At 66.4% G+C, this 22,110-nt stretch overlaps 4 protein-coding genes across 14 annotated transcripts; 3 read left to right on the top strand and 1 right to left on the bottom strand.

Annotated features, from left to right (window-relative positions):
* The first annotated feature begins 330 nt into the window (after positions 1-330).
* On the top strand, positions 331-5,328 carry TUBB3 (tubulin beta 3 class III). The gene is made up of 5 exons (XM_058846257.1): positions 331-1,334; positions 1,583-2,299; positions 2,776-2,884; positions 3,620-3,730; positions 4,037-5,328. Exons 1-5 carry the CDS (start codon positions 393-395, stop codon positions 5,110-5,112), a joined length of 2,955 nt encoding a protein of 984 aa, XP_058702240.1. The 5' UTR covers positions 331-392; the 3' UTR covers positions 5,113-5,328.
* A 1,100-nt stretch (positions 5,329-6,428) lies between these two features.
* On the top strand, positions 6,429-11,421 carry DEF8 (differentially expressed in FDCP 8 homolog). 6 transcript variants are annotated; one of them, XM_058845749.1, is made up of 12 exons: positions 6,483-6,627; positions 7,318-7,436; positions 7,561-7,643; positions 7,726-7,875; positions 8,102-8,243; positions 8,316-8,480; positions 8,952-9,079; positions 9,458-9,571; positions 10,171-10,251; positions 10,366-10,506; positions 10,605-10,714; positions 10,793-11,417. In XM_058845749.1, the coding sequence occupies exons 1-12, from the start codon at positions 6,611-6,613 to the stop codon at positions 10,893-10,895; spliced, it is 1,353 nt and encodes a 450-aa protein (XP_058701732.1). In that variant the 5' UTR covers positions 6,483-6,610; the 3' UTR covers positions 10,896-11,417. The 6 variants fall into 6 exon arrangements, with proteins under 6 accessions (XP_058701730.1, XP_058701731.1, XP_058701732.1 ...); XM_058845750.1 differs by having other exon boundaries at positions 6,484-6,627; positions 7,321-7,436; positions 10,793-11,416; XM_058845747.1 differs by lacking the exon at positions 6,483-6,627 and adding an exon at positions 6,429-6,467 and having other exon boundaries at positions 7,321-7,436; positions 10,605-11,421.
* Positions 11,422-12,057: 636 nt separating this feature from the next.
* On the bottom strand, positions 12,058-15,411 carry DBNDD1 (dysbindin domain containing 1). 3 transcript variants are annotated; one of them, XM_058845754.1, is made up of 5 exons: positions 14,936-15,404; positions 13,839-13,966; positions 12,790-12,936; positions 12,323-12,463; positions 12,058-12,235 (listed from the first exon to the last, which is right to left on the bottom strand). In XM_058845754.1, exons 2-5 carry the CDS (start codon positions 13,885-13,887, stop codon positions 12,075-12,077), a joined length of 498 nt encoding a protein of 165 aa, XP_058701737.1. In that variant the 5' UTR covers positions 13,888-13,966; positions 14,936-15,404; the 3' UTR covers positions 12,058-12,074. The 3 variants fall into 3 exon arrangements, with proteins under 3 accessions (XP_058701737.1, XP_058701736.1, XP_058701735.1); XM_058845753.1 differs by having other exon boundaries at positions 12,058-12,463; positions 13,839-13,962; positions 14,936-15,411; XM_058845752.1 differs by having other exon boundaries at positions 12,058-12,463; positions 14,936-15,411.
* Positions 15,412-15,474: 63 nt separating this feature from the next.
* On the top strand, positions 15,475-22,070 carry GAS8 (growth arrest specific 8). 4 transcript variants are annotated; one of them, XM_058845741.1, is made up of 11 exons: positions 15,475-15,606; positions 16,064-16,156; positions 17,125-17,322; positions 17,473-17,679; positions 17,987-18,041; positions 18,463-18,668; positions 18,857-19,024; positions 19,319-19,405; positions 20,354-20,563; positions 21,614-21,679; positions 21,917-22,070. In XM_058845741.1, exons 1-11 carry the CDS (start codon positions 15,604-15,606, stop codon positions 22,064-22,066), a joined length of 1,443 nt encoding a protein of 480 aa, XP_058701724.1. In that variant the 5' UTR covers positions 15,475-15,603; the 3' UTR covers positions 22,067-22,070. The 4 variants fall into 4 exon arrangements, with proteins under 4 accessions (XP_058701724.1, XP_058701725.1, XP_058701723.1 ...); XM_058845742.1 differs by lacking the exon at positions 15,475-15,606 and adding an exon at positions 15,655-15,848; XM_058845740.1 differs by lacking the exon at positions 15,475-15,606 and having other exon boundaries at positions 15,655-16,156.
* Positions 22,071-22,110: the final 40 nt, after the last annotated feature.

Genomic DNA, 22,110 nt, shown 5'->3' on the forward strand with positions numbered 1-22,110 from the left:
AATCGCCTTCCCCAAGGCCATCCTCTCAGCCCTGGCCTCAGCAGTGGCTCCCCTCACTGCCCAAGTGCCTCCCTCATGCAGGTGCCCACCCTCCTCGGAGGAGGAGCTGCGGGAGCCGCCTTTAAAGTGGGGCAGAGAAAGGGCCCTTTCTTCCTCAGCAACCTGGGCCGGCGGGCGTGGGGCGCGGGCAGCGCTGGCACAGAGAGCGGCCGCCACACCAGAGGGTCCCGGCGGGCACACGACACCCCCGGCACATCCCACGCCTCCCGTCCCCAATTCCTCGGCATCCCCTCGGCCTCGCCGCCGGGCGCCGCGGGAGAACTGGCGGGGCACAACGGGGGCTCGGGGGCTGTGCGGGTGCCACGGGGGGCCCCGGGGCTGTGGAGGGGGCCATGTCGACGCTGGCCCCCCTGCGTCTGCTGCGCGAGCCCTCGAATGCCAGCGAGGGCAACCAGAGCAACGCCACGGTCGGGGCCAGCGGTGGCTGGTGCCAGGGGCTGGACATTCCCAACGAGCTGTTCCTGGCACTGGGGCTGGTGAGCCTGGTGGAGAACCTGCTGGTGGTGGCCGCCATCCTGAAGAACAGGAACCTGCACTCGCCCACCTACTACTTCATCTGCTGCCTGGCGGTGTCTGACATGCTGGTGAGCATCAGCAACCTGGCGGAGATGCTCTTCATGCTGCTGCTGGAGCACGGCGTGCTGGTGATGCGCCCCAGCATTGTGCGCCACATGGACAGCGTCATCGACATGCTCATCTGCAGCTCCGTCGTGTCTTCCCTCTCCTTCCTGGGGGTCATCGCCATTGACCGCTACATCACCATCTTCTATGCCCTGCGCTACCACAGCATCATGACACTGCAGCGGGCCGTGGTCACCATGGCCAGCGTCTGGCTGGCCAGCACTGTCTCCAGCACCGTCTTGATCACCTACTACCGCAGCAACACCATCCTCCTCTGCCTCATCGGCTTCTTCCTCTTCATGCTGGTCCTCATGCTGGTGCTCTACATCCACATGTTCGCCCTGGCCCGCCACCACCTCCACAGCATCTCCAGCCAGCAGAAGCCACCCACTGCCCACCGCGGTGGCAGCCTGAAGGGTGCCGTCACCCTCACCATCCTCCTGGGCGTCTTCTTTATCTGCTGGGGGCCCTTCTTCTTCCACCTCATCCTCATCGTCACTTGTCCCACCAACCCCTTCTGCACCTGCTTCTTCAGCTACTTCAACCTCTTCCTCATCCTCATCATCTGTAACTCGGTGATTGACCCCCTCATCTACGCCTTCCGGAGCCAGGAGCTCCGGCGGACGCTGCGGGAGGTGGTGACGTGCTCCTGGTAGGCAGGGGGACACGGTACCGGCACGGCCACCCCCGCCCCGAAACGGACAGATGGACGGACTGACGGATGGACAGGACGAGCCGCGGGGTGCCCGGTCCGGGCGAGGGACTCACGGTTCCCAATAAAGGCTCTTTGCAGTGACGCTGTGGCTGGCATCGGGCAGCCCCGGGGAGCCCCGGGGGGAGAGGTCCCTCCCGGTTCCCGCTGGGACCAAGTGACCCTTGAGCGACCGGCGGGGCCGGGAAGGACCGGCTGGGCGGCGGGAGGCTGGACCCCACGCGGGGGACAAAGGGCCCATCACCGTCGCCTTTGTTCTCGGGCCGCGCCCGCCGCCGCCCACCTCCTCACTGGCACCGGCACTGTTCCCGGTCCCGCGGGGGCCACCGGCGACCCTGGGACCCCCAGGGCGGCCCTCCCGTACCCCGTCCCTATCCCTCCCCATTCCGGGACGCGGCTGGGAGGGGTGTCCCTTGTGTGTCCCCCCCCGCCCCGCCGCCCCCGCCGCTCCGGGACGCTCCCGCCGACGCAGGGTGGTCCCGGGGTCCTCGCACGGATCCCGGGGTGCCCCCGCTGGCGGTGGGTGCGGGGGGTGCCCCCCGGCCGTGCCCCCCGCGGGTGCCGTGGTCCCCGTTCCGCCGCGGCGGGGCGTGGCCGCGGGCGGGGCCGGGCGGGGCGTGGCGGGCGGTGCCGGTGCCGCAGGGCTGTTGCGGCGCTGCGGCGGCGGCCGCTGATTGGCTGCGGGCGGCGGTGACGTCAGCGGCCGGCCCGGTGCGGCGGCGGGAGCCTATAAAGGATGCGGCGGCGGCCGCGCCGCCCCCCGCGCTCCCGGTGCCGCTCCGCTCCGGTGCCGCTCCGCTCCCGGCCCCAGCCCGCTCCCGTCCCGCTCCGCTCCGGCCCGGCCGCACCATGAGGGAGATCGTCCACATCCAGGCGGGGCAATGCGGCAACCAGATCGGCGCCAAGGTAACGGCGCCGCCGCCCCGCCCCGCCCGCCTCGGCGGAGCCGGGCGGCGGACAAAGGCAGACCCGCTCCCCCCTCCCCTGCGCTCCCCTCCCCCGCTGCCGCCTCACCGGGAGGACAAAGCGCCCCGCCCCCCCCCGCGCCCCCCGCCCCCCCGCCTTTGTCCGTCAGCACCGCGGACAGCGCCCGCACCGCGCCCCGCCCGCCGTTTGGGGTCCCGGTGCCCCCCGCCCTGCTGAGCCCTGCCCGCCGTTTGGGGGTCCCGGTGTCCCCCGCCCTGCTGAGCCCTGTCCCGGGGTTTGAGGAGTCCTGATAAGCCCCTCCCTGCTCGGGATTTTGGGTGTTTGGGGGATCCCAGTGCCTCTTGCCCCACCCAGCCCTGCCTAGGGATGGGAGGATCCTGGTGCCCCGAGCCTCGCCCGGGGGCCTGGGGGTGTTCCAGTACCTCCCCCCCTTCTGAGCTCCCCGTCCTCCCCAGTTCTGGGAGGTGATCAGCGACGAACACGGCATCGACCCCAGCGGCAACTACGTGGGGGACTCGGACCTGCAGCTTGAACGCATCAGCGTCTACTACAATGAGGCCTCTTGTAAGCGACCTCCCCCTCGGAACCTCCCCCGGCGGGGCAGCCGGGCACCCCCACCCTGGGCTGGGGCCCCAGTCTGACCCCCCAGTGCAGGAGGAGCTGGGTCTGCTGCGGTGGGGAGGGGGGGCAGATAGACACACCCACCCCACAGAGGTGTGGGGTGGGCAGGCACATGCACCCACCCCGTGGGACCATTTAGTGTGGGGCAGGGGAAAATAATGTACACCCAGTTCCGTGGGACCCTGCCATTTGGGATGGGTCACACACAACACCTGCACCCCAGCCCTGTTGGACCCCGGGAGGGCAGACATGTGCACCCACCCCCTCAGACCCTGCAGTTTGAGGGGCAGGGGTGCACATGTGCCTGCAAGTTCATGGGACCCATTAATCTGGGTGGAGGTGTGATACATGCACCCACCCCATGGGACCCTGTGGTCTGGGGAGACAGGGACACCTGCCCTCACCCTGTAGGATCCTGTGGTGTGGGAGGGACAAAACAGGAACATCCACCCACCCCACGGGGCCCAGAGGGGGAATGGGGGACAGATGTGCACCCACCCATGACCCCCATTGTTTGGGGGGCATGAGACATGCACCCACGCCTTGAGCCCCCGGGATTTGGGGGGGACACGACCTGTACTCCCTGCCCCGTAGAACCCTGCAGGGTGCTGGGGAACACCTCTGGGGTGGGATGGGGGGGCGGCAGCAGGTCCCCTCCCATCATGGGGTCTCTCTCAGCTCACAAGTACGTGCCTCGCGCCATCCTGGTGGATCTGGAGCCGGGGACGATGGACAGCGTGCGCTCGGGTGCCTTTGGCCACCTCTTCCGCCCTGACAACTTCATCTTTGGTAGGTCCCCGGCGAGGGAGGGGTGCACCGTCCCCCCATGTTCCCCCCAGCCCCTGCATCCTCGGACCCGCCCTGCCAGCCGCCGTCCCCGGGGCGCTCGGCGGGCACACCCCTCCCGCGCCGCGGGGCCCGGCACTGCCGGCACGCCGCCAAACCTCTGCGGTTCCTGCTTCCCACCCCGCCCCGGCGTCAGATCTCCCCGGTGCTGCCAGCGGCGGCTGGTCCCAGTCCTGATCCTCGTCCCGGTCCCCTCGGGCCGTGGGCGTGGGGGGGCCAGCGGCCATCGGAGCCTCTTTTCTTTCCCAGGGCAGAGCGGTGCTGGGAACAACTGGGCAAAGGGGCACTACACAGAGGGGGCCGAGCTGGTGGACTCGGTGCTGGATGTGGTGCGGAAGGAGTGTGAGAACTGCGACTGCCTGCAGGGCTTCCAGCTGACCCACTCGCTGGGCGGGGGCACCGGCTCGGGCATGGGCACCCTGCTCATCAGCAAGGTGCGGGAGGAGTACCCCGACCGCATCATGAACACCTTCAGCGTGGTGCCGTCCCCCAAGGTGTCGGACACGGTGGTGGAGCCCTACAACGCCACGCTCTCCATCCACCAGCTGGTGGAGAACACGGATGAGACGTACTGCATCGACAACGAGGCGCTCTACGACATCTGCTTCCGCACCCTCAAACTGGCCACCCCCACCTATGGCGACCTCAACCACCTGGTGTCGGCCACCATGAGCGGCGTCACCACCTCCCTGCGCTTCCCCGGCCAGCTCAACGCTGACCTCCGCAAGCTGGCCGTCAACATGGTGCCCTTCCCGCGGCTGCACTTCTTCATGCCCGGCTTTGCCCCGCTGACGGCGCGTGGCAGCCAGCAGTACCGCGCCCTCACCGTGCCCGAGCTCACCCAGCAGATGTTTGATGCCAAGAACATGATGGCAGCCTGCGACCCCCGCCATGGCCGCTACCTCACCGTGGCCACTGTCTTCCGTGGCCGCATGTCCATGAAGGAGGTGGATGAACAGATGTTGGCCATCCAGAGCAAGAACAGCTCCTACTTTGTGGAGTGGATCCCCAACAATGTCAAGGTGGCCGTGTGTGACATCCCGCCGCGGGGGCTGAAGATGTCCTCCACCTTCATCGGGAACAGCACAGCCATCCAGGAGCTCTTCAAGCGCATCTCGGAGCAGTTCACAGCCATGTTCCGCCGCAAAGCCTTCCTGCACTGGTACACGGGCGAGGGGATGGACGAGATGGAGTTCACTGAGGCCGAGAGCAACATGAATGACCTGGTGTCCGAGTACCAGCAGTACCAGGACGCCACAGCTGAGGAGGAGGGTGAAATGTACGAGGACGACGAGGAGGAGTCGGAGGCGCAGGGCGCCAAGTGACGCCCGACGCCGCCCCCCAACAGTGCCCGCAGCCCCCCCGGCTTTGCGCTGCTGCACCCTCCAGGTGCTGCTCCCCCTGCCATCCCCTCAGTGTCTCCTGGCCCCATCCCCCCTGAGCCGGCTCGGCCCCTTGCCCCCCTTCCTACCTCCCACCTTTTCATTTTTTACTGGTTTGTGTCTTATTATTTTTTTTGAATACTTAATAAATTTATTGCTGTCCAGGTTCTACTTGTCTGTGGCTGCTGGGTAGGGGGGATGGGGGACACCCACACGGTTTGGCCCCTCAGACATTCCCAGCCAGGGGAGGCGTTTGGGAAGCTCCCATGCACTGCCCCCCACCCTTCTGCCCCTCAGATCCGGCTGTCCTGGGCAGGCTGTGCCTTTGTCCCCACTGTCACCCGTCTCCACGCTGGGGGGGTGTGGCAGCCACCTCCCTGTGCCAGGACACAGTTGCTTTGTTCCCCAAACTGAGGTGGTAGCACAGAGCCCAGGGACCCCAGGGTGTTTCCCCAGGGCTGGGTGTGTGCCCAGCTGTGGAGGAGAAAGGACACTCCTGGATCTGAGTCCCCTGGCCTTGGAGGCCATTGGGCGGTAGGGCTGTGGGCTATAGGAACAAGGAGGTATGTGAGAGGGGACGGTGGGGCTGGGGGCTGTGGGGATGGGGACACTGACGATAAAGGCTGTAGGGGTGGGGTCTGTAGGGGTGGGGACAGTGCGATGGGGCCGGGGGCCGTAGGGGTGGGGACAACGCGATGGGGCCGGGGGGGGACAGTGCGATGGGGCCGGGGGCTGTAGGGGTGGGGACAGTGCGATGGCACCGGGGGCTGTAGGGGTGGGGACAGTGCGATGGGGCCGGGGGCCGTAGGGGTGGGGACAGTGCGATGTCGCGGGGGCTGTAGGGGTGGGGACAGTGCGATGGCACCGGGGTCTGTAGGGGTGGGGACAGTGCGATGGCACCGGGGGCTGTAGGGGTGGGGACAGTGCGATGGCACCGGGGGCTGTAGGGGTGGGTCTGTAGGGGTGGGGACAGTGCGATGGGGCCGGGGGCTGTAGGGGTGGGTCTGTAGGGGTGAGGACAGTGCGATGGCACCGGGGGCTGTAGGGGTGGGGACAGTGCGATGGGGCCGGGGGCTGTAGGGGTGGGGACAGTGCGATGGCACCGGGGTCTGTAGGGGTGGGGACAGTGCGGATGTCGCGGAGCGGCCCCGCCCGGGCGCGGCGCGGTCTGCCGGCCGCCAGGGGGCAGCAGCACGCAGGGAGCGAGGGGCGGGGCCTGGGCGGGGCGGGGCTGGCGGGGGCGGGGCCTGGGCGGGGGCGGGGCTGGCCGGGGGCGGGGCTGGCGGCGGCGCGCGGCGGTGAGCGGGGCGGGGGCGCTGCCCCCTGGCGGGCGCGCGGGAGGGGCCGCGGGGGCCGCGGGGGCCGCGGGGGGACAGCGAGGGGACAGCGAGGGGACAGCGAGGGGACAGCGAGGGGACAGCGGCGCCCTCGGGGGGCCGGGATGGGTGGAGGGTGCCGGTACGTGGTGACCGTGGGCCGAAGCGGGCGTTGGCGGTGGGGCAGGGCGGGGGCACGGGCGTGGGAGGCGGAGAGACGCGTCTGTCCGCGGGGATGGGAACGGAGACGGGGACCGGGACGGGAACGGAGACAGGGTACGGTGCTAGGACCGGGGTGTCGGGGACGGGGACGGTGCTGGGGTGTTGGTGCTTATGACAGAATGCCGGTGACGGTGTGTAGGTGTCAGTGCCGGTGCCGATGTGCCGGTGTCAGTGTCCGTGTGTCGGTGTTTGCGTCCGTGTGTCGGTGTCCGTGTGTCGGTGTTTGTGCCGGTGTTTGTGCCGGTGTTCGTGTCGGTGTTTGTGTCGGTGTTTGTGCCGGCGCTGGGGTTTCTGTGGGTGTGCCAGGGTGTCGGTGACAGTGAGGTGTCGGTGCCGGGGTGTCAGTGCTGATAACGAGGTGTTGGTGACAGTGCTGCTGGTGCTGGCATGTCGCTGCTGCTGCTGGGCCATCAGTGCCAGTGCTGGAGTGTCAGTGCCATGACAGGGTGTTGGTGGCAGTGTCGGTGCTGCTGAGGTGCTATTGGTGCCTGTGATGGGGTGATGGTGCCGGTGCCAGGGTGTGGGTGCTGCCGATACACTGCAAGTGCTGTGACAGGGTGCTGGTGACAGTGCCAGAGCTGAGGTGACTAAGGCAGTGTCCATTCCCCAGCAGGACGGTGGCAATGGCGTCAGATGAGCGGCTGGCCCGCTTCCGCCAGGCCCACCTGAACCCCTTCAACAAGACCCCTGAGCAGCTGGAGCGCCCCGATGGAGAATCCCCTGCCCCAGGTGGGTGCTGATTCCCCCACCCCACTCCCTGTCCCACACTGGGGTGGGCAACCAGGCCCAGCCCCTCCCTGGTACCCCTATCCTGGGGGTGGTTTCAGTCCCCCCATGAGACCCCACTTTGTAGCCCAGCAGCCGGATCCCACCCCAGGGGACCCCGAGGGCGCCCTGGACCTGGGGCTGGCCGAGGACCACTTCTCCCGCCCCGTGGTGAGTGGGGCGGGTGTTGTGAGGATGGGGGGGAATGTGGGGGACTCAGCTCACCCTCCTCCTCCTCTGGTGGTGGCGGCAGGGGCTGATCCTGGCGTCGGACGTGCCGCAGCTGCGCCGGGCCATTGAGGAGTGCAAGCGGGTGATCCTGGCGCTGCCCGAGCACTCGGAGCGGCAGAAGGACGCCGTGGTTCGGCTCATCCACCTCCGCCTCAAGCTGCAGGAGCTGAAGGTGGGGCTGAGGCTGGAGCTGGGGCAAGGGGGTCTCTATGGCTGGGGCTCCATGCTGACACCCATCCCTGGCAGTGTCCAAGGCCAGGCTGGACAAGCTTTGGATCAACCTGAGATAGCGGAAGGTGTCCCTGCCCGTGGCAGGAGATGGAATGGGATGAGCTTTAAGGTACAACCCAAGCTATTCCATGGTTCTTTAGTTCTCTGACCTTCCTTTCCCCCTGCAGGACCCTGGTGAGGATGAGCCCAACATCCGGGTGGTCCTGGAGCATCGTTTCTACAAGGAGAAGAGTAAGAGTGTCAAGCAGATGTGCGACAAGTGCAGCACCATCATCTGGGGGCTCATCCAGACCTGGTACACCTGCACAGGTGGGTCTGGGACACCCCCTCCACGTCCCTGCTTCCCCCATCCCCTCACTGACACCCACCTGTGCCCCCCAGGCTGCTACTACCGGTGCCACAGCAAGTGCCTGCCGCTGGTGAGCCGGCCGTGCGTGCGGGCCCAGGTGAGCCACCAGGCCGAGTACCAGCTCAGCATCTGCCCCGAGAGCGGGCTGGACAGCCAGGACTATCGCTGTGCCGAGTGCCGGGCCCCCATCTCCCTCCGTGAGCCCCTGCTGCTGCTGGGGGGCTGGGGGGAGCTGGGGGGAGCAGGGGGCTCGGGGGCTGGGAGGCCTGTGGGGCTCTGTGGGGCTGGGTGATGTGGAGCTGGGATGAGCTGGGAGCTCTGTGGGGTTGGGGGGTGAGGGCTGGGGGCTTAATGAAGCTCTGTGGGACTGAGAGGGGGGCTGAGGGGAGGTGGGAGCTTGTGGGACTGGGCTCCCTGGGGGGCTTTGTGAGGCTGGGGGAGCTGCCTGGGGCTGAGGGGCTGTGGGCTGGGAGGTGTGTGGGGCTGGTAGGAGCTGAAGGTTTGGGCACTGGGGGCTGGGAGTAACGGGGATCTGGGGAAGGTGACATTGGGGCCCTGCCATGTCCCCAGGTGTTGCTGGGTGTTCTGGGGGCACACACAGGGTGTGGGGTGAGCAGAGAGCAGGGGGGTGCCAGTGCCAGCCCCATGCCAGCCCCGTGCCACCGCAGGGGGGGTGCCCAGCGAGGCCCGGCAGTGCGACTACACCGGCCTCTACTACTGCTCCAGCTGCCACTGGAACGACCTGGCCGTGGTGCCCGCCCGTGCCATCCACAACTGGGACTTCGAGCCCCGCAAGGTGCCCCTGGCATGGGGTGGGGACACCCTGGGGTGTCACCAAAGTCCCTTGGGACAGTGGCCCTGGGTAGAGGCCACCTGGGGGGCCATGCCCTTGGTTATGGGGGTCCCTGGGGAGCACGTCCCTTGGAGAGGTCACCTGGGGGATCCCATCCCTGATCTTGCATGTCCCTGGGGACCATGGCCTTGTGTAGATGTCACATGGGGAACCACATCCCTGTTCATGGGGGCCATGTCCCTGGTTATGGGGGTCACTGGGTGGAGATCACTTGAGGGGAAGCCGTGTCCCCAGGGCCGTGTCCCTGTGACAGGTCCCTGGCAGGGCTCCGTGGGTGGTGGCAGGGCTGGCAGGTGCGGGGGGTGACGGTGGCCCTGGCAGGTGTCGCGCTGCAGCATGAGGTACCTGGCACTGATGGTGTCACGGCCGGTGCTGAAGCTGCGGGAGATCAACCCACTGCTCTTCAACTACGTGGAGGAGCTGGTGGAGATCCGGGTGAGTGCTGGGTCTGGGGAGGACCCGCACAAGGGCAGGGGACACCATGGAGGGGCTGTGGGGTGAGCAGGAGGTGGGGAGACCCCAGTGGTACCCACTGGGTCCCACAGAGAGGAAGCAAGTGAGGTGGGGGGTTTGGGACAGAGGGTGCCCAGACTGCAACAGGAGTGAACGTGACCCATCTGGTCTTTTTCTTGTCACGCTTCTGTCTCCATCCCATTAACAACCCCGTCCCTGTCGCCATCCTCATCCTGCCCCTGCCATTGCCGTTTGCCCTATGGTCCTATTCTTGTCCCCATCTCTGTCCCCATTCCTGTTCCCATTCCTGCCCCATTCCCATTTCATCCCTGTTCTCATTCCTACTCCCATTCCTGTCCCCATTCCTGTCTGTATTTCCATCCCCATCCCCATTCCTATCCCATGCCATTCCTGTCCCTGTCCCCATCCCCATCCTGTCCCATTCTCACACTGTCTCCATCTCATCCTTGCCCCTGTCCCCATCCTGCCTCTGTCACTGCCCTTTTCCCTGTCCTTGTCCCATCCCTGCCCCTACACGCACTCCCATTCCCACCCCACCCCATCCCATCCTGTCCCTGTAGAAGCTGCGCCAGGACATCCTGCTGATGAAGCCCTACTTCATCACCTGCAAGGAGGCGATGGAGGCGCGGCTGCTGCTGCAGGTCAGGCTGGGGGGCCAGGGCCAGGTGTGGCAGTGGCGGTCACACGGCGGTGATGGTCACACAGCGGTGGCGGTCACACAGCGGTGATGGTCACAGTGCCCCGTTTGCCCACAGCTGCAGGACCGGCAGCACTTCGTGGAGAACGATGAGATGTACTCACTGCAGGACCTGATCGACATCGAGGCCGGGCGCCTCAGCTGCTCCCTCACCGAGATCCACACGCTCTTTGCCAAGCACATCAAGCTGGACTGCGAGGTGAGCCCACGGTGCGGGGCAGAGCCGTGGGGAGACCCCCGTGGGGTCAGTGGAGGGCTGGAAGGGTCACCATTGTCTCCTCCCGTCTGCTCCCCCAGCGATGCCAGGCCAAGGGCTTTGTCTGCGAGCTGTGCCGGGAGGGCGACGTGCTCTTCCCCTTCGACAGCCACACCTCGGTCTGCGCCGACTGCTCCGCCGTCTTCCACAGGTACCGACACGCGGGGGCGGGATGTGGGGACATGGGGATGCCAGGGGGTGACCCAACACTGTCCCCCTCCACCTCCAGGGACTGCTACTACGACAACTCCACCACCTGCCCCCGGTGCACCCGGCTGAGCCTGCGGAAGCAATCCTTGTTCCAGGACTCCGGCACGGAGGCAGAGCCCTGAGGGGGGTTTGGCCCCACGGTGGGATCTCAGGCCCAAGACTGCCCCCCACCCACCACAGGGCCCTGGGATGGACACAATCAACCCAGCGGTGGTTTGGGGACAGGGGTGGCCCTGGCTCTGGCATCCTCTGCTCGTGGAAATAGCAGCACTGCCGGGAGGGAATCACTGCTGGACCCCAGCCATTCCCGGGAGGATGGAGAGCCTCACCGGAGGGGCCAGGATCGGGTTAACTGGGACCCTGCCTGGAGCCGGGTGCGGGCAGGGATGGGGTGCAGGCCGGGGCTGGTGCTGCGCTCTCCTGGAGTCACTGCTGCTGTCGGGAGGGCTCAGCCCTGGCACCGGGATGGCACCGAGTCCCTCCCACACCCAATACTGGACTCTGGTCCCTCCCCACCACCGTTACCGGGGCCGAACCCCGCGGGGGATGTTGCGGGATGTTCCCCGGCCTGGACCGGGTGCGGTGTGGAGCCGCTGCCTCCCCTTCTCCCCTGTAGCATTAACGAGCCTCTTTGCGCAACCCAGCACTCGTGTCCCTGCTTCGGGCGGCGGCGGGGGGCACTGGGGCCACGGGCAGGATGTGCGAATGCCCGGGGGTGGCAGCCCGGGAGCTCCCGCCGATGCTGGGGCTGCGGGGGGCGAGCACCGGCACCGGGCCGGTCCGCGGGATAGAACTGCGCTGCGGGCGATGTGCCGCAGCCACTGCCGGTCTCTCGCCCACCGAGAGCTGCCCCGGTACCGGCCGGGCAGCCCCGTTCCCGCTGCTCCCGAAGTGTTCCGTGCCCCCAGCTCCTCCCGCTCCCCCGCGCGGCGGCGCAGACGGGCAGAGGCCGGCGGTGGATCGGTCGGTCGGTTTTACCGGATCACAGCACTGCTACATCAGAACCGGGCGGGCACCGGCATCGACCGCGCTGAGCCGTGCGACCCGTCCCGTCCTGCCCCACCCGCCGCTCCCGGCAACCGAGGCCGTGCCGCTCCCGGGGGCCGGCGGGGCCGGCCCGGTTTCCCCCCGGGGCCGCGGGCCACCGGCTGAGGGCAGCCCCGGTACGTCCCCGCCGCGGGGCTGGGGCCGCCTCTGCCCTCCGGGCGGGCTAACGGGAGTCCTGCGCCCGGGGACGGGCTCCATCAGTACCGACGGGAGCAGCACCGGCCTGTCCCGGTGTCCCCCGGCGGGTTTTGTCCCTACGGCTCCCGCGGGCGCTCGGCGGGCAGGAAGGCATCCGGGGGTCCCGGCGGCAGCTCGGGGTCACTCAGGTGCTTCTTGTCCCGGCCCTGCTCCCGCGCGCGGGTCCAGGAGGGCGAGCGCAGGTACCCGGCCCGCGGCACCGCCGGCGGCTGCAGCCCTGCGGGACGCACCGGCGGGTGGGCGGTCAGCGACGCACCGGGACGGGCGGACAGACCGGGAGCGGCGGCCCCGGACCCCCGCTCACCGCCGGCCGTCTCTCCGGCCACGTTCTCCTCGTCGGAGTCGGCGAAGACCTCGGCAAGCTCCTGGTCCGACATATCCGTCAACTCCGTCAGGTCCAGCAGGTCGAAGTGCACCTCCAGCGAAGACACGCTGCTCAGGGGCTCTGCGGGCACCGGGGGGAGGCTGGGGACCCACCGCTGTCCCCAGTGGGGGAGGCGGGGGTCTGCTGCTTGTGGCCCAGGGAGCAGGGGGTATGAGGGGCTTTGGGGGGGTATGACTGGCTGGGGGCTAGCAGGGGACCGTAGGGGTGTCAGGGGACCCGAGGGACAGGAAGGAGAACCCAGAGGATGGCAGAATACCGGGGACAGGCAGGAGACCCAAGGAGACTCTGGGGGACAGGCAGGAAAGCCCAGAGCAGAGCCAGAGGTGCTGGGGACAGGCAGGTGATGCTGTAGGCAGGCAGGGAGCCCAGCTCAGGGCCTCACTCACGTCGGCGCTCGGTGACCTGCAGCAGGCCGGCGCTGGGGATGGGGATGCCACCCTGCTCCTCCGCGGGGACTCGGGGGGTCTCCTGGGCCGGCCCGTGGGTCGGGGTCCCTGCAGGGCGCTCCGGGACCAGTGGCTCCTTGCCAAGCTCTGCCACATCAGCACCTTCTGCTTCAGCAAGGGCAGCTCCTCCCGGGGCCCCCCAGCACTCCCGGGGTGCCCAGCTAAGGGGCCGGGGACAGCAGGACCCCCGGGGATGACCGGGGGAACGGGCAGAGCTGCCCGAGACCCTCGTGTCGGAAGCTGGCAGCCCCCGCCCCCCGCCCCGCGCAGCCCCTTTGTGTCGGCGAGACAAAGCGCAGCCTGTGCCGGGGCCCGGACAAGGGCGCATTGTGCTGGGACTGTCCGCGGGAAGAGCCGGAGGGACAAGGCGGCCGTGGCACACGGCCATGGTCATGGCACAGGTCACGGCACACGGTGGTGGTAGAGCCCGTGGTTGTGGCACACAGCGGGGGCACAGCCGTGTCTCGGGGCTGAGCGGGTGCTGAGGGTGGCAGGAGGCCCTGCGTGCCCAGGGCAGCACGGGGGGACGCGGCACCCTGTCCCCACGGGGTCCTGGCACCACGCGCCGCCACCAAACCGTGCCACCGCTGAATTACCGGGTGACACGGCACAGGGGTGGGCATCGCCTCCCTCCCACCGGGATGGTGACAGCGGGGCAGGGACAGAGACCTCCAACCCCACGGGGAAAGGGATGTTACGGGGTGTTCCTGCTGCCGGCACGTGGAGCTGCAGGACATCGGCAGGACACCAGTGGGACACCAGCCCTCTGCCCCGACTCTGACTCTGTCACATCCTGACCCCGCAGGTACGTTCCCTCGGGCTGGGACATGAGGTTCTCATCCCGCTCCAGAGCAGAGAAGATCCCCGTGGGGCGGACACGGGGACTGCCCGCTCTTGCCCGCTCCCGCCGCCTCGCCCCGCTCGGTGCCCAGCCCCGGTGGGCGACACCGGGCCGTGCCACCCCCTGCCCGCACCACGCCCCCACACACCAGGGCGCTGGTCCCGGCTGCAGAACTCCCCTCTGGCCTCCGCCTGCATGGTCCCGCCGTGCCGCCGGCCGTGTCACCAGCAGTGTCCCCAGCCACACCGCCCGCTCCGGCCTGGGCTCACCGGCTGCCTGGCGGGAGCGGGGCCGGATCAGGGATCTCTCCCGCACGACGTGTGCTGACTCACGGCAACCGCAGAGCCGGGCAGCCGCCGGTACCGGCACCCCAGGGCACCCGCGGCCCGCCCCGGTGGCACTGTCCCCTCAAGGGCCCGGTGTCCCGCCGTTCCCCCGGGGTCACGGACGGGGCTGCCCCGTGCTGGCGGCTACGGACGGCGGTGTGCGGGCCACACGCGGGAGGGACGGGCGTGCAGGGGAGCCCTGGAATCGCCTCTGTCGCCAGGTGCGGCCCCCCCAGAACACCGGACCCCCCTCAGCTGCACCAGCACAGCCACCTCGCCGTCCCCAAGCCCCTCCGCACGCCGGCACTGGCACAGCTGTGCGGGATGTCTGCAAGGGACCCCACTGCTCCCCGCGTCCCCTGGGCACCCCAGTGTTCCTCCGTGTCCTGTGAGCGCCCTGCTGCTCCTCTACACCCCCGAGCACCCCACCGTACCCCCACATTCCCTGGGCACCCCGTCGCAATCCCAAATCCCCACGGCACTCCCCTGCTCCGTCTGACGACCCGGCCACCCCACTGCCTCCCCATGTCACCCCACTGCACCCCCACCTCCTGCGAGCATCCCACTGCCGCCACCCAAGTCCCCAGGGCATTCCGGTGCTCCCTCAGACCCCTGAGGACACCCCCATGGCCCCCCACATTCTCTGGGTACCCCACTGCTCTCTCCCTCCATCCCCGACTCTCCCTGTTCAGACCCCCCCGCGATGTCCGGTCCCCGCCCCCCACATCCCCCTCCCCCTGCAGCCGGGCACCCCCAGCATGGCCCCACGCCCCCCTTTGCACCCCAATGCGCCCCCCCCGCTCCTCTTCCCGTTGCACCCCCGCCCTACATCTCCTTGTCCGCCCCGCGGGGCCCGGCCCGGTTCCACGGTGATGGGCGTGCCGGTCCGTGCCTGCCCGCTCTGCCCCCCCGCCCTCACCTGCGGCGGCGACGGCTGCCGGAGCCGCCATGGGCCGGGCTCGGGGCTGATGCCGGTGCCGGTGCCGGTCCGGTGCCAGTCCGGTGCTGGGCGGGCCCGGTGCCAGCCCGCAGCCCGCACGGTCCTGCCCGCCGCGGCGGGGGCGGGGACACCGGGGGCGGGGACACCGGGATGGGCGGAGCCGAGGGGCGGGAGGCACCGGGAGGACAAGAGAGGGAGCGGAGGGGACCGGGAGGAGCCGAGGGGCACACGGGGACCGGGGGACCCCAGCTGTGGGGACAGCCCGGGTCACAGCGGGGGGCGCGGGGGTGGGAGCAGCCTGTGCCGGGCACAGCGGGACCCCCGGGTTTGTCCTCCCAGAACACGTTCCGCCGCCGAACAACCCGGTTCCCCCAGTCTCCCCGTTCCCTCACACTGCCCCCCGCCGCTTCCTCCCCGCCCGGTCCCCGCGATGTCCCCCCGCTTATCCCCGGTGTCCCCTCCCGGTCCCCGCCCCGTCCCCTCCCGGTCCCCGCCCCGGTCCCGCCCATCTCGCTGGCCCCGCCCCCGTTGCCAGGGCGGAGCGTGGCGTTGTTAGGGAGCGTGTCTCCCGCAGTGCAGCTCTCGCGAGATTTCGCCGTCGTCTCGCGGGATCTGCCGTCCGTTGCCCGGAGACGCCGGCCGCCGCCATGGTGAGAGCGGAACCGGGCCCGGGCCGGGATCGGGATCGGGAGGAGAACCGGGGTCGGGGGAGAACTGGGGCGGCTGCTGAAGGGTGTCCTGCAGCCGGGGTGTGCGGGCAGGGCAGAGCGGTGGAGCCCCGCGGCCCGATTTCTAGGATCCCCGTCCTGTCCCGGCCCGCTCCCGGGGAGGGTACTGAGCCCCTCGGCGCCGTTCCCAGCACCGCGGCGATGCTTCTCCGGCGTTATTTTGGGTACAGATGTTTTGTGCCCGGGGTTCACCACGGAGCCGAGTCGGCGGCAATGGCAGCGCATGAGCCTGTCCCCGCCCGCTCCCGGGGCTCCCGGCTCCGTGTCGCCGTTGTCACCGAGTCCCTGCCGTGAGGGCAGGGATGCTCCGGGGCCGGCACGGGGGCCTGAGCAGCGCTCCTCACCCATTCACCTCCTGTGCTTGGCTTTCTGTCCTCAGGCACCCAAAAAGAAGGCAGGGGGCAAAGGGAAGGGGGGCAAAGGCCCGGCGATGGTGGATGCCTCGGCCCCGGAGGACATGAGCAAGGAGCAGGTGAGAGGTCCCCGGGCCAGCCCCGGGGAGGAAGCGTGAGGACATGTCAGAACAGCTCTGGGGACCCTGCGTGGCGCCTGGCCCCAGCTCCGGGGACAACAGGTGCAGAGGGTGACAGGGATGAGCAGCCGGGGTTTGTGTCACTGGCGCCTGGCTGGGGCTGGGGAGGGGGCTTCTTGCTGTTCCTGGAAGGAGCAGGCTCCTCATCCCACCCTCTGCTCCCCAGCCCTGTGTTCTGGGCACTGCTCAGGCCACACGTGGAATCTTGGGTCCCCTACGACAAGAAAGACCCTGAGGAGCTCCAGCTCAGAGGAGGGAATGAAGCTGGGGAAGGGTCCGGAGCACAAGGAGTGGTTGAGGGAGCTGGAAAGGGGCTCAGCCTGGAGAAAAGGAGGCTCAGGGGGGACCTTCTGGCTCTGCACAACTCCCTGACAGGAGAGGACAGCTGGGAGGGGCTGGGTTCTGCTCCCAATGAAAAGGGACAGGAGGAGAGGGAATGGCCTCAAGCTCTGCTGAGGAAGGTTCAAGTTGGATATTGGGAAAATTTCTTCTTGGAACGGGTTGTCTAGCCCTGGCCAGGCTGCCTAGGGCAGTGTTGTAGTCCCCATCCCTGGAGGGATTTAAGAGTCATGTGGATGTAGCACTTGGGGACACGGGTTAGGGGTTGGCAGTGCTGGAGGAACAGTTCAATGTGATCTTAGAGGCTTTTCCAACCCAAACAATTCCATGGACCAGAAGTATCTGAGCACCTGAGAATGGTGTTACTGGACACTGCGAGCCAGAACCCTATCCCAGGCTGCAGGCAGTCAGATGAGGTTTGGGACTCCTTTTCCAGAAGCTGCAGGGTTCAGTCAGGAACCTCCACAGCTCCACACCAGTGACAACCACCACATCCTGCCGTGTTTGGGATGTGGAGTCTCCAAAGACCTCCCTTCCCCCATACCTGTCCCTTCCTCCTGGCTTGGCAGCTGCTGGAGCACATGGTGCGTCTCCGGGAGGAGCTGGACCGGGAGCGGCAGGAGCGGAACTCCTTCCAGCTGGAGTGTAGCAGGATCCAGAGCTACTGGGAAATCACCCGCCAGGAGCTGGAGGAGAAGAAGGCAGAGCTGCGGAACCGCGACCGGGAGATGGAGGAGGCGGAGGAGCGGCACCAACTGGAGATCAAGGTGGGGCTGAAGGGCTCCAGGTGAGCCTTGGGCAGCTCTGAGGAGGAGAGGGGTAGGAGCTGCGCAGGATGAAATCCAGGAATGTTTTACCAGCATCCCAGTTCTGGGTAATCCTGCTGAGCCCCTCACCCGCTCTCTGTTTCTCCTCAGGTGTACAAGCAGAAGGTGAAGCACCTGTTGCATGAGCAGCAGGAGAATCTGACGGAGCTGAAGGCAGGGGAAGTCCTGTCCCTGAAGCGGGCCCAGAAGGATCACTGGGACCAGGAGCAGGAGCTGTGGAAAGAGAAGCGCGCCTTGAGCATAAGGCTGAAGGAGCAGGAGTTGGCCAACGAGGCAGCCATTACAAACCTCTGCCTGGTACGTCTGGAGCCACCTGTGAGGTGCCTTATCCCCAGGGTGGGAGCAGGAGTGGGATCTTGCCTCCTTGTCTCCCTCCCCAATCTGTGGGGTGGGATGGGATTTCTGGTGCAGGAACGAGGAGAAGAGATTCCTGGGTGACCCCTCTCCCACAGTGGGGAGCTGTGAGAGCAGCTGGAGAACCTACAAGCCACTGTTTGCATCAGCATGGCATCAGAATCCTTTCCCAAAGAGCAGGAGGGAATCCCTGGGGCTGGGCTGGCTTGGGATTTGGTTGTTTCTTCCCACACTGAGTTTCTTCCTACAGAAACACGAGGAGGAGATGGCCCGGCTACGCAGCGACTTTGAGATGCAGACCAAAGGTCAGGGCATGAGGCAGATCCCACAGGAGCATGACAGGGAGTGCTGTTTCTGGTTCCCAAGCAGCACCTTGAGCATATGGGGGCAGGTTCTCCTCAGTTCTGGCCATTTTTCCTTTCCCAGTTGTGGCCATTTTTTCTTCCTGGTTCTGGTCACCTTCCCACCCCACTTCTGGCTGATCTCCCCCACCTGAGGTTCTGGCCAGTGTTCCCCACAAGTCCCAACTGGTTTTCCTCCCTGTATCTGTCTAGTTTGCCCTCCAGTTCTGGCTGGTTTTCCCTCCAATTCCAGCTGGTCCCAACCCACACAGTTTTGGCGAGTATTCCCTCGGTTGTGGGTGTTTTTTCTCCCTTCCCCATTCTGATCACCTTTCCTCCCCAGTTTCAGCCAGTTTTTCCCCAGCTCTGACAATTTTCCCCCCAGAGATGGAGGCCAAGTACACCAGGAAGATGCAGGCACTGCGGGATGAGATGGACCTGCGGAGGAAGACGGAGATCCACGAGCTGGAGGAGAGGAAGAATACCCAGATCAGTGAGCTGATGGGGAACCATGAGGGGGCTTTTGGTGCCATCAAGAACTACTACAACGATATCACTGCCAAAAACCTGACACTCATCAGCCTCCTGAAGGTATTGCCCATCCCTGTGTCACTGCTCCTGCCAGGGTGTAATCTGGATCTGGCAGTTCTCTGGTGTCAATGTGGGTGCTGCCACTGGCCTGTGCACCAGCATATGAGTGGGAGGGTGTCCCGAGGGTGTGGGGGACTCTGAGGAGCTGGGCAGCTCCCAGGAGCCAGGACTTGTGTTCCCAAGAACAGGAGCAGGTGGAAGACCTGAAGAAGAAGGAGGCTGTCTTGGAAAAAGAGAAGGCAGATGTGCTGCGCCAGAACAAGGGGCTGGCAGAGCCGCTGCAGGAGGCCCAGGAGCTGGTGGCTGAGCTGCAAAAGAAGTTGGTTCACTATTACAGGGACAAGGAGGCCCTGATGGTGAGTGGCCAGCCCTGTCCTTTCATGGGCTCATTCCTGGAGGAAAAAACACTGACCTCTGCCACTTGGTGTGCAGTGATTGCAAGTCCTGCCTGTTCTGCTTACTGTGCTTTTGTGGGATCTCACATGGGGATCCAAAGAGAGACTGGAAGGGAGACCAACGCTACTGCAGGGGGGTTGGTGTGGGTGCTGCCTGGTTTTCTCTCTGCTGCTCACTCTCCTCCCTTCCCAGAACACATATCCAACACTTCCCAGAGAATCCCGTGCTCTTTAACCCTCCCTTCCTGTTCACAGAACTCCAAAGCCCATCTGAAAGTCACACAGAAGGAACTGAAGGACCTTCAATGGGAACACGAGGTGCTGGAGCAGCGGTTCAGTAAGGTGGGACCTGCAGGCAGGGCTTGGCACCCTCTCCAAACCTTTTCCAAACCCTCTGCAGAGGACAGGGCGTGGGGCTTAGCAGAGCCCGTGCTTAGCCCAGGGCTTTCCAAAGCTAATCCAGAGTCGGGTGATAACCGCTGCTCCCAGCAAAGCTGCTCCCAGCTCCAGCCTCTCCCACGGTCAGCAGACAGGCCTGGCCTTGTCCTTTGCTAAGCAATCATGCACGCTCCAGCGAGGCCCCCAGGCTGCACGGGGCAGAGCCGGGAGAGGGGGATTGCCACGGGCCTCCTCTGCCGAGCGTTCCAGGCTCACTCCCTCTCCTTGTTCTGGGGTGCTCAGGAAGAGCCGTGCAGAGCGAGTGCTCCCCCCCACTAACCCAGATAAATCTTTTGAGGCAGGAGAGAGCTCATTTGCAATTCGTAGAAATCCCCAGGATTATGAACATTGATCCGAGGCCTCATTAACAATCCATCATTAAGACAGCGCCAGATTCGGAGCGTTCAGAAATAGGCTTTGGAGGAGAGACTGTCCTAATTAGGACAGTTATTAACTAGCTGTGAGCCAGGGACTGCTGCCAGCTGTGGGGATGAGAGAAGAGACCCCCATGTGCCGGGGGCCCTCTCTGGGGTCTGAATTAGTGCTGCAGGGATCCCGTTGGGGCATTCCATGCCTGGAGGGGAGGAGGGGGAGGAGGGAGAAGCGCAGGTGCTGCGCCATGGAGGGAGGGAGAGAGCGAGGGAAGAATGGAGGGGGGGAAGCTGTGCTGCAGCACCTGCCTTCCCTGTGGGCTGCAGGTGCCGTGGGGAACGGCCGGGCTGAGCTGCTGGACCAGTTTTCTGCCCTGTTTGTGCTCCACACCATTACACAGACCCCAGTCAGCCTTGTGCAGGCCCCTGTGTCCCCTGGGGTCCCGAGGGTGCTGTGACACTGTGCTGTCTCCCGGAGCAGGTCCAGGAAGAGCGAGACGAGCTCTATCAGAAGTTCACCAAAGCCATTAACGAGGTGCAACAAAGAACAGGGTTCAAGAACCTGCTCTTGGAGCGGAAGTTGCAGGGACTCCTCAGCCTCCTGGAGCAGAAGGAGGTGGAGCTCAGTGAGGTCGTTGCAGTCTCCAACCTCGACCCCAGCGCTCTCTCCTTGGTCTCACACAAGCTGGAGGTACTGGGGCCCGGCGAGGGCTGGATTTGGGGGGCAGAGTGCACTGTGGGGTGCCTGCTGCCCTGGAACACACCAGTCCCCATCCTCCATGACTGTAGGTGGCACAGCACTCGTTCCCAGTGCTCCCAGGGCCACATGTGGTGCCATGGGGCACCTGGCTCTGCCTGGAGAGTGGAGCGTGTGGGTGGCAGAGTTTGGCACTGATCTGTCTCTCAGGTGGGGCCTGTTTGGAGGAGCATGGCCACAGGCTCCATGGCACTGCCAGCACCCTGTGCTGCCACACAGCCGGCTACCTGCAGGTCCAGTGGCACCCAGGAGCTCTGTGCAGGGGGGTCACACCTGGTGAGCCTTGCCTGGCCATGGGGACAGTGCAGACAGGATCCTGGGGCTCTGCGGTGTCTGCCGTGCTAAAAATACCTCTGCAGAGAGCCTGGAGACCCACATTCCTGCAGCCTGCCGCAGCTGGAGCCAGGGAGCAGTGCTTGCTGCGGGTTGGGCACAGACACAGGGAACGAGGGCTCCACCACCTGGTGCCCTCCTGCATGTCCCCACCCGGGTCCCTGCTGCAGGGGGAGTCGGGGAAACTCTGGGATGCTCTGGGATTCGTAGACTCCTACACCAGGTCTGTGGGACAGGCAGTGGATGTGTCACCTCCCAGCAGGTGGAAGGAAAACACATTCCTGGGATGGCATCACTGGCGTCGGGCTCTCCTGCAGCTGCTGGGGTCCCTGAATTCCTCCTCTCAGCTGCCTCAGGAGCCTGGCTCCCCGTAATTCCCGTGGTGCCGCGGCAGCAGGGTGGTGCTGCTGGAGCAGGTGCTGCCAGCACTCCCCACACAGCAGGGCAGACCGGGATGGCTGTGGTGTTCATCTGGGAGCTCCCTGTCCCTGCCCGGGGCTGGCTGTCCCTGGCAGTGCCACTCAGAGGGGGCAGGGTGGTGGCCATCTGCCAGGCCGTGCTGCTCCTCTCGCGTGTCCTCTGCCACGCCACACCCGGCCATCGTGTCCCCAGGGCTGGGCAGCGCAGCCTCAGCCCAATCTCCCCTTGCAGGACGTGCTCAATTCCAAGAATGCCACCATCCAGGACCTGCAGCTTCAGCTGGCCCGAGTCTGCAAGGTAAGGGTGGGGAGGAATCCTGGAGAGGTTTAAGAGCTGTGTGGATGTGATACTTGGGGATGTGGGTTAGTGCTGGCCTTGGCACTGCTGAGGGAACAGTTGGACTCGGTCATCTCAGAGGCATTTCTAGCCCAAAGGATTCTGTGATTCCATGGCTTGGGGGTTGGAAATGAGGCTGGGGGTGCAGGGAGCTCTCCTCTGCTGACAGAGGGGCTGACAGGGACCCTTTCCTCTCAGGCACACAACGACATGCTGCAGACCTTCGAGGCAAAGCTGACAGCCTTTGGCATCCCCGTGGACAACTTGGGTTTCCAGCCACTGTCCTTCCCCTTCCCAGGGCAGGAACTGGGGCAGGGCCCTGCTGGACTCGTTGCAGTGCCCACCTGATGCCAGCAGCACTGAGGGTCCTACTGGCACACTGATAGTGGGGC

The sequence above is a fragment of the Poecile atricapillus genome, chromosome 10 (assembly GCF_030490865.1).
Source record: "Poecile atricapillus isolate bPoeAtr1 chromosome 10, bPoeAtr1.hap1, whole genome shotgun sequence".
NCBI classification, from domain to species: Eukaryota; Metazoa; Chordata; class Aves; order Passeriformes; family Paridae; genus Poecile; species Poecile atricapillus.

Bases quoted from the DNA above. Each gene is read 5' to 3' on its own strand.
- TUBB3 (XM_058846257.1), top strand. From the start codon at position 393: ATGTCGACGCTGGCCCCCCTGCGTCTGCTGCGCGAGCCCTCGAATGCC. The intron at 1,335-1,582 runs TAGGCAGGGGGA...GGGGCCGGGAAG, and splicing joins AGGTGGTGACGTGCTCCTGG to GACCGGCTGGGCGGCGGGAG. The intron at 2,300-2,775 runs GTAACGGCGCCG...CGTCCTCCCCAG, and splicing joins GCAACCAGATCGGCGCCAAG to TTCTGGGAGGTGATCAGCGA.
- DEF8 (XM_058845744.1), top strand. The intron at 7,876-8,101 runs GTGGGGCTGAGG...TTCCCCCTGCAG, and splicing joins TCAAGCTGCAGGAGCTGAAG to GACCCTGGTGAGGATGAGCC. The intron at 8,481-8,951 runs GTGAGCCCCTGC...GTGCCACCGCAG, and splicing joins CCGGGCCCCCATCTCCCTCC to GGGGGGTGCCCAGCGAGGCC.
- DBNDD1 (XM_058845753.1), bottom strand. From the start codon at position 13,887: ATGCAGGCGGAGGCCAGAGGGGAGTTCTGCAGCCGGGACCAGCGCCCT. The intron at 12,937-13,838 runs GTGTGTGGGGGC...CTGATGTGGCAG, and splicing joins CAGCCGGGACCAGCGCCCTG to AGCTTGGCAAGGAGCCACTG. The intron at 12,464-12,789 runs GTGAGTGAGGCC...CGGTGCCCGCAG, and splicing joins GCAGGTCACCGAGCGCCGAC to AGCCCCTGAGCAGCGTGTCT.
- GAS8 (XM_058845740.1), top strand. From the start codon at position 15,908: ATGAGCCTGTCCCCGCCCGCTCCCGGGGCTCCCGGCTCCGTGTCGCCG. The intron at 17,323-17,472 runs GTGGGGCTGAAG...GTTTCTCCTCAG, and splicing joins GGCACCAACTGGAGATCAAG to GTGTACAAGCAGAAGGTGAA. The intron at 18,669-18,856 runs GTATTGCCCATC...TCCCAAGAACAG, and splicing joins CACTCATCAGCCTCCTGAAG to GAGCAGGTGGAAGACCTGAA.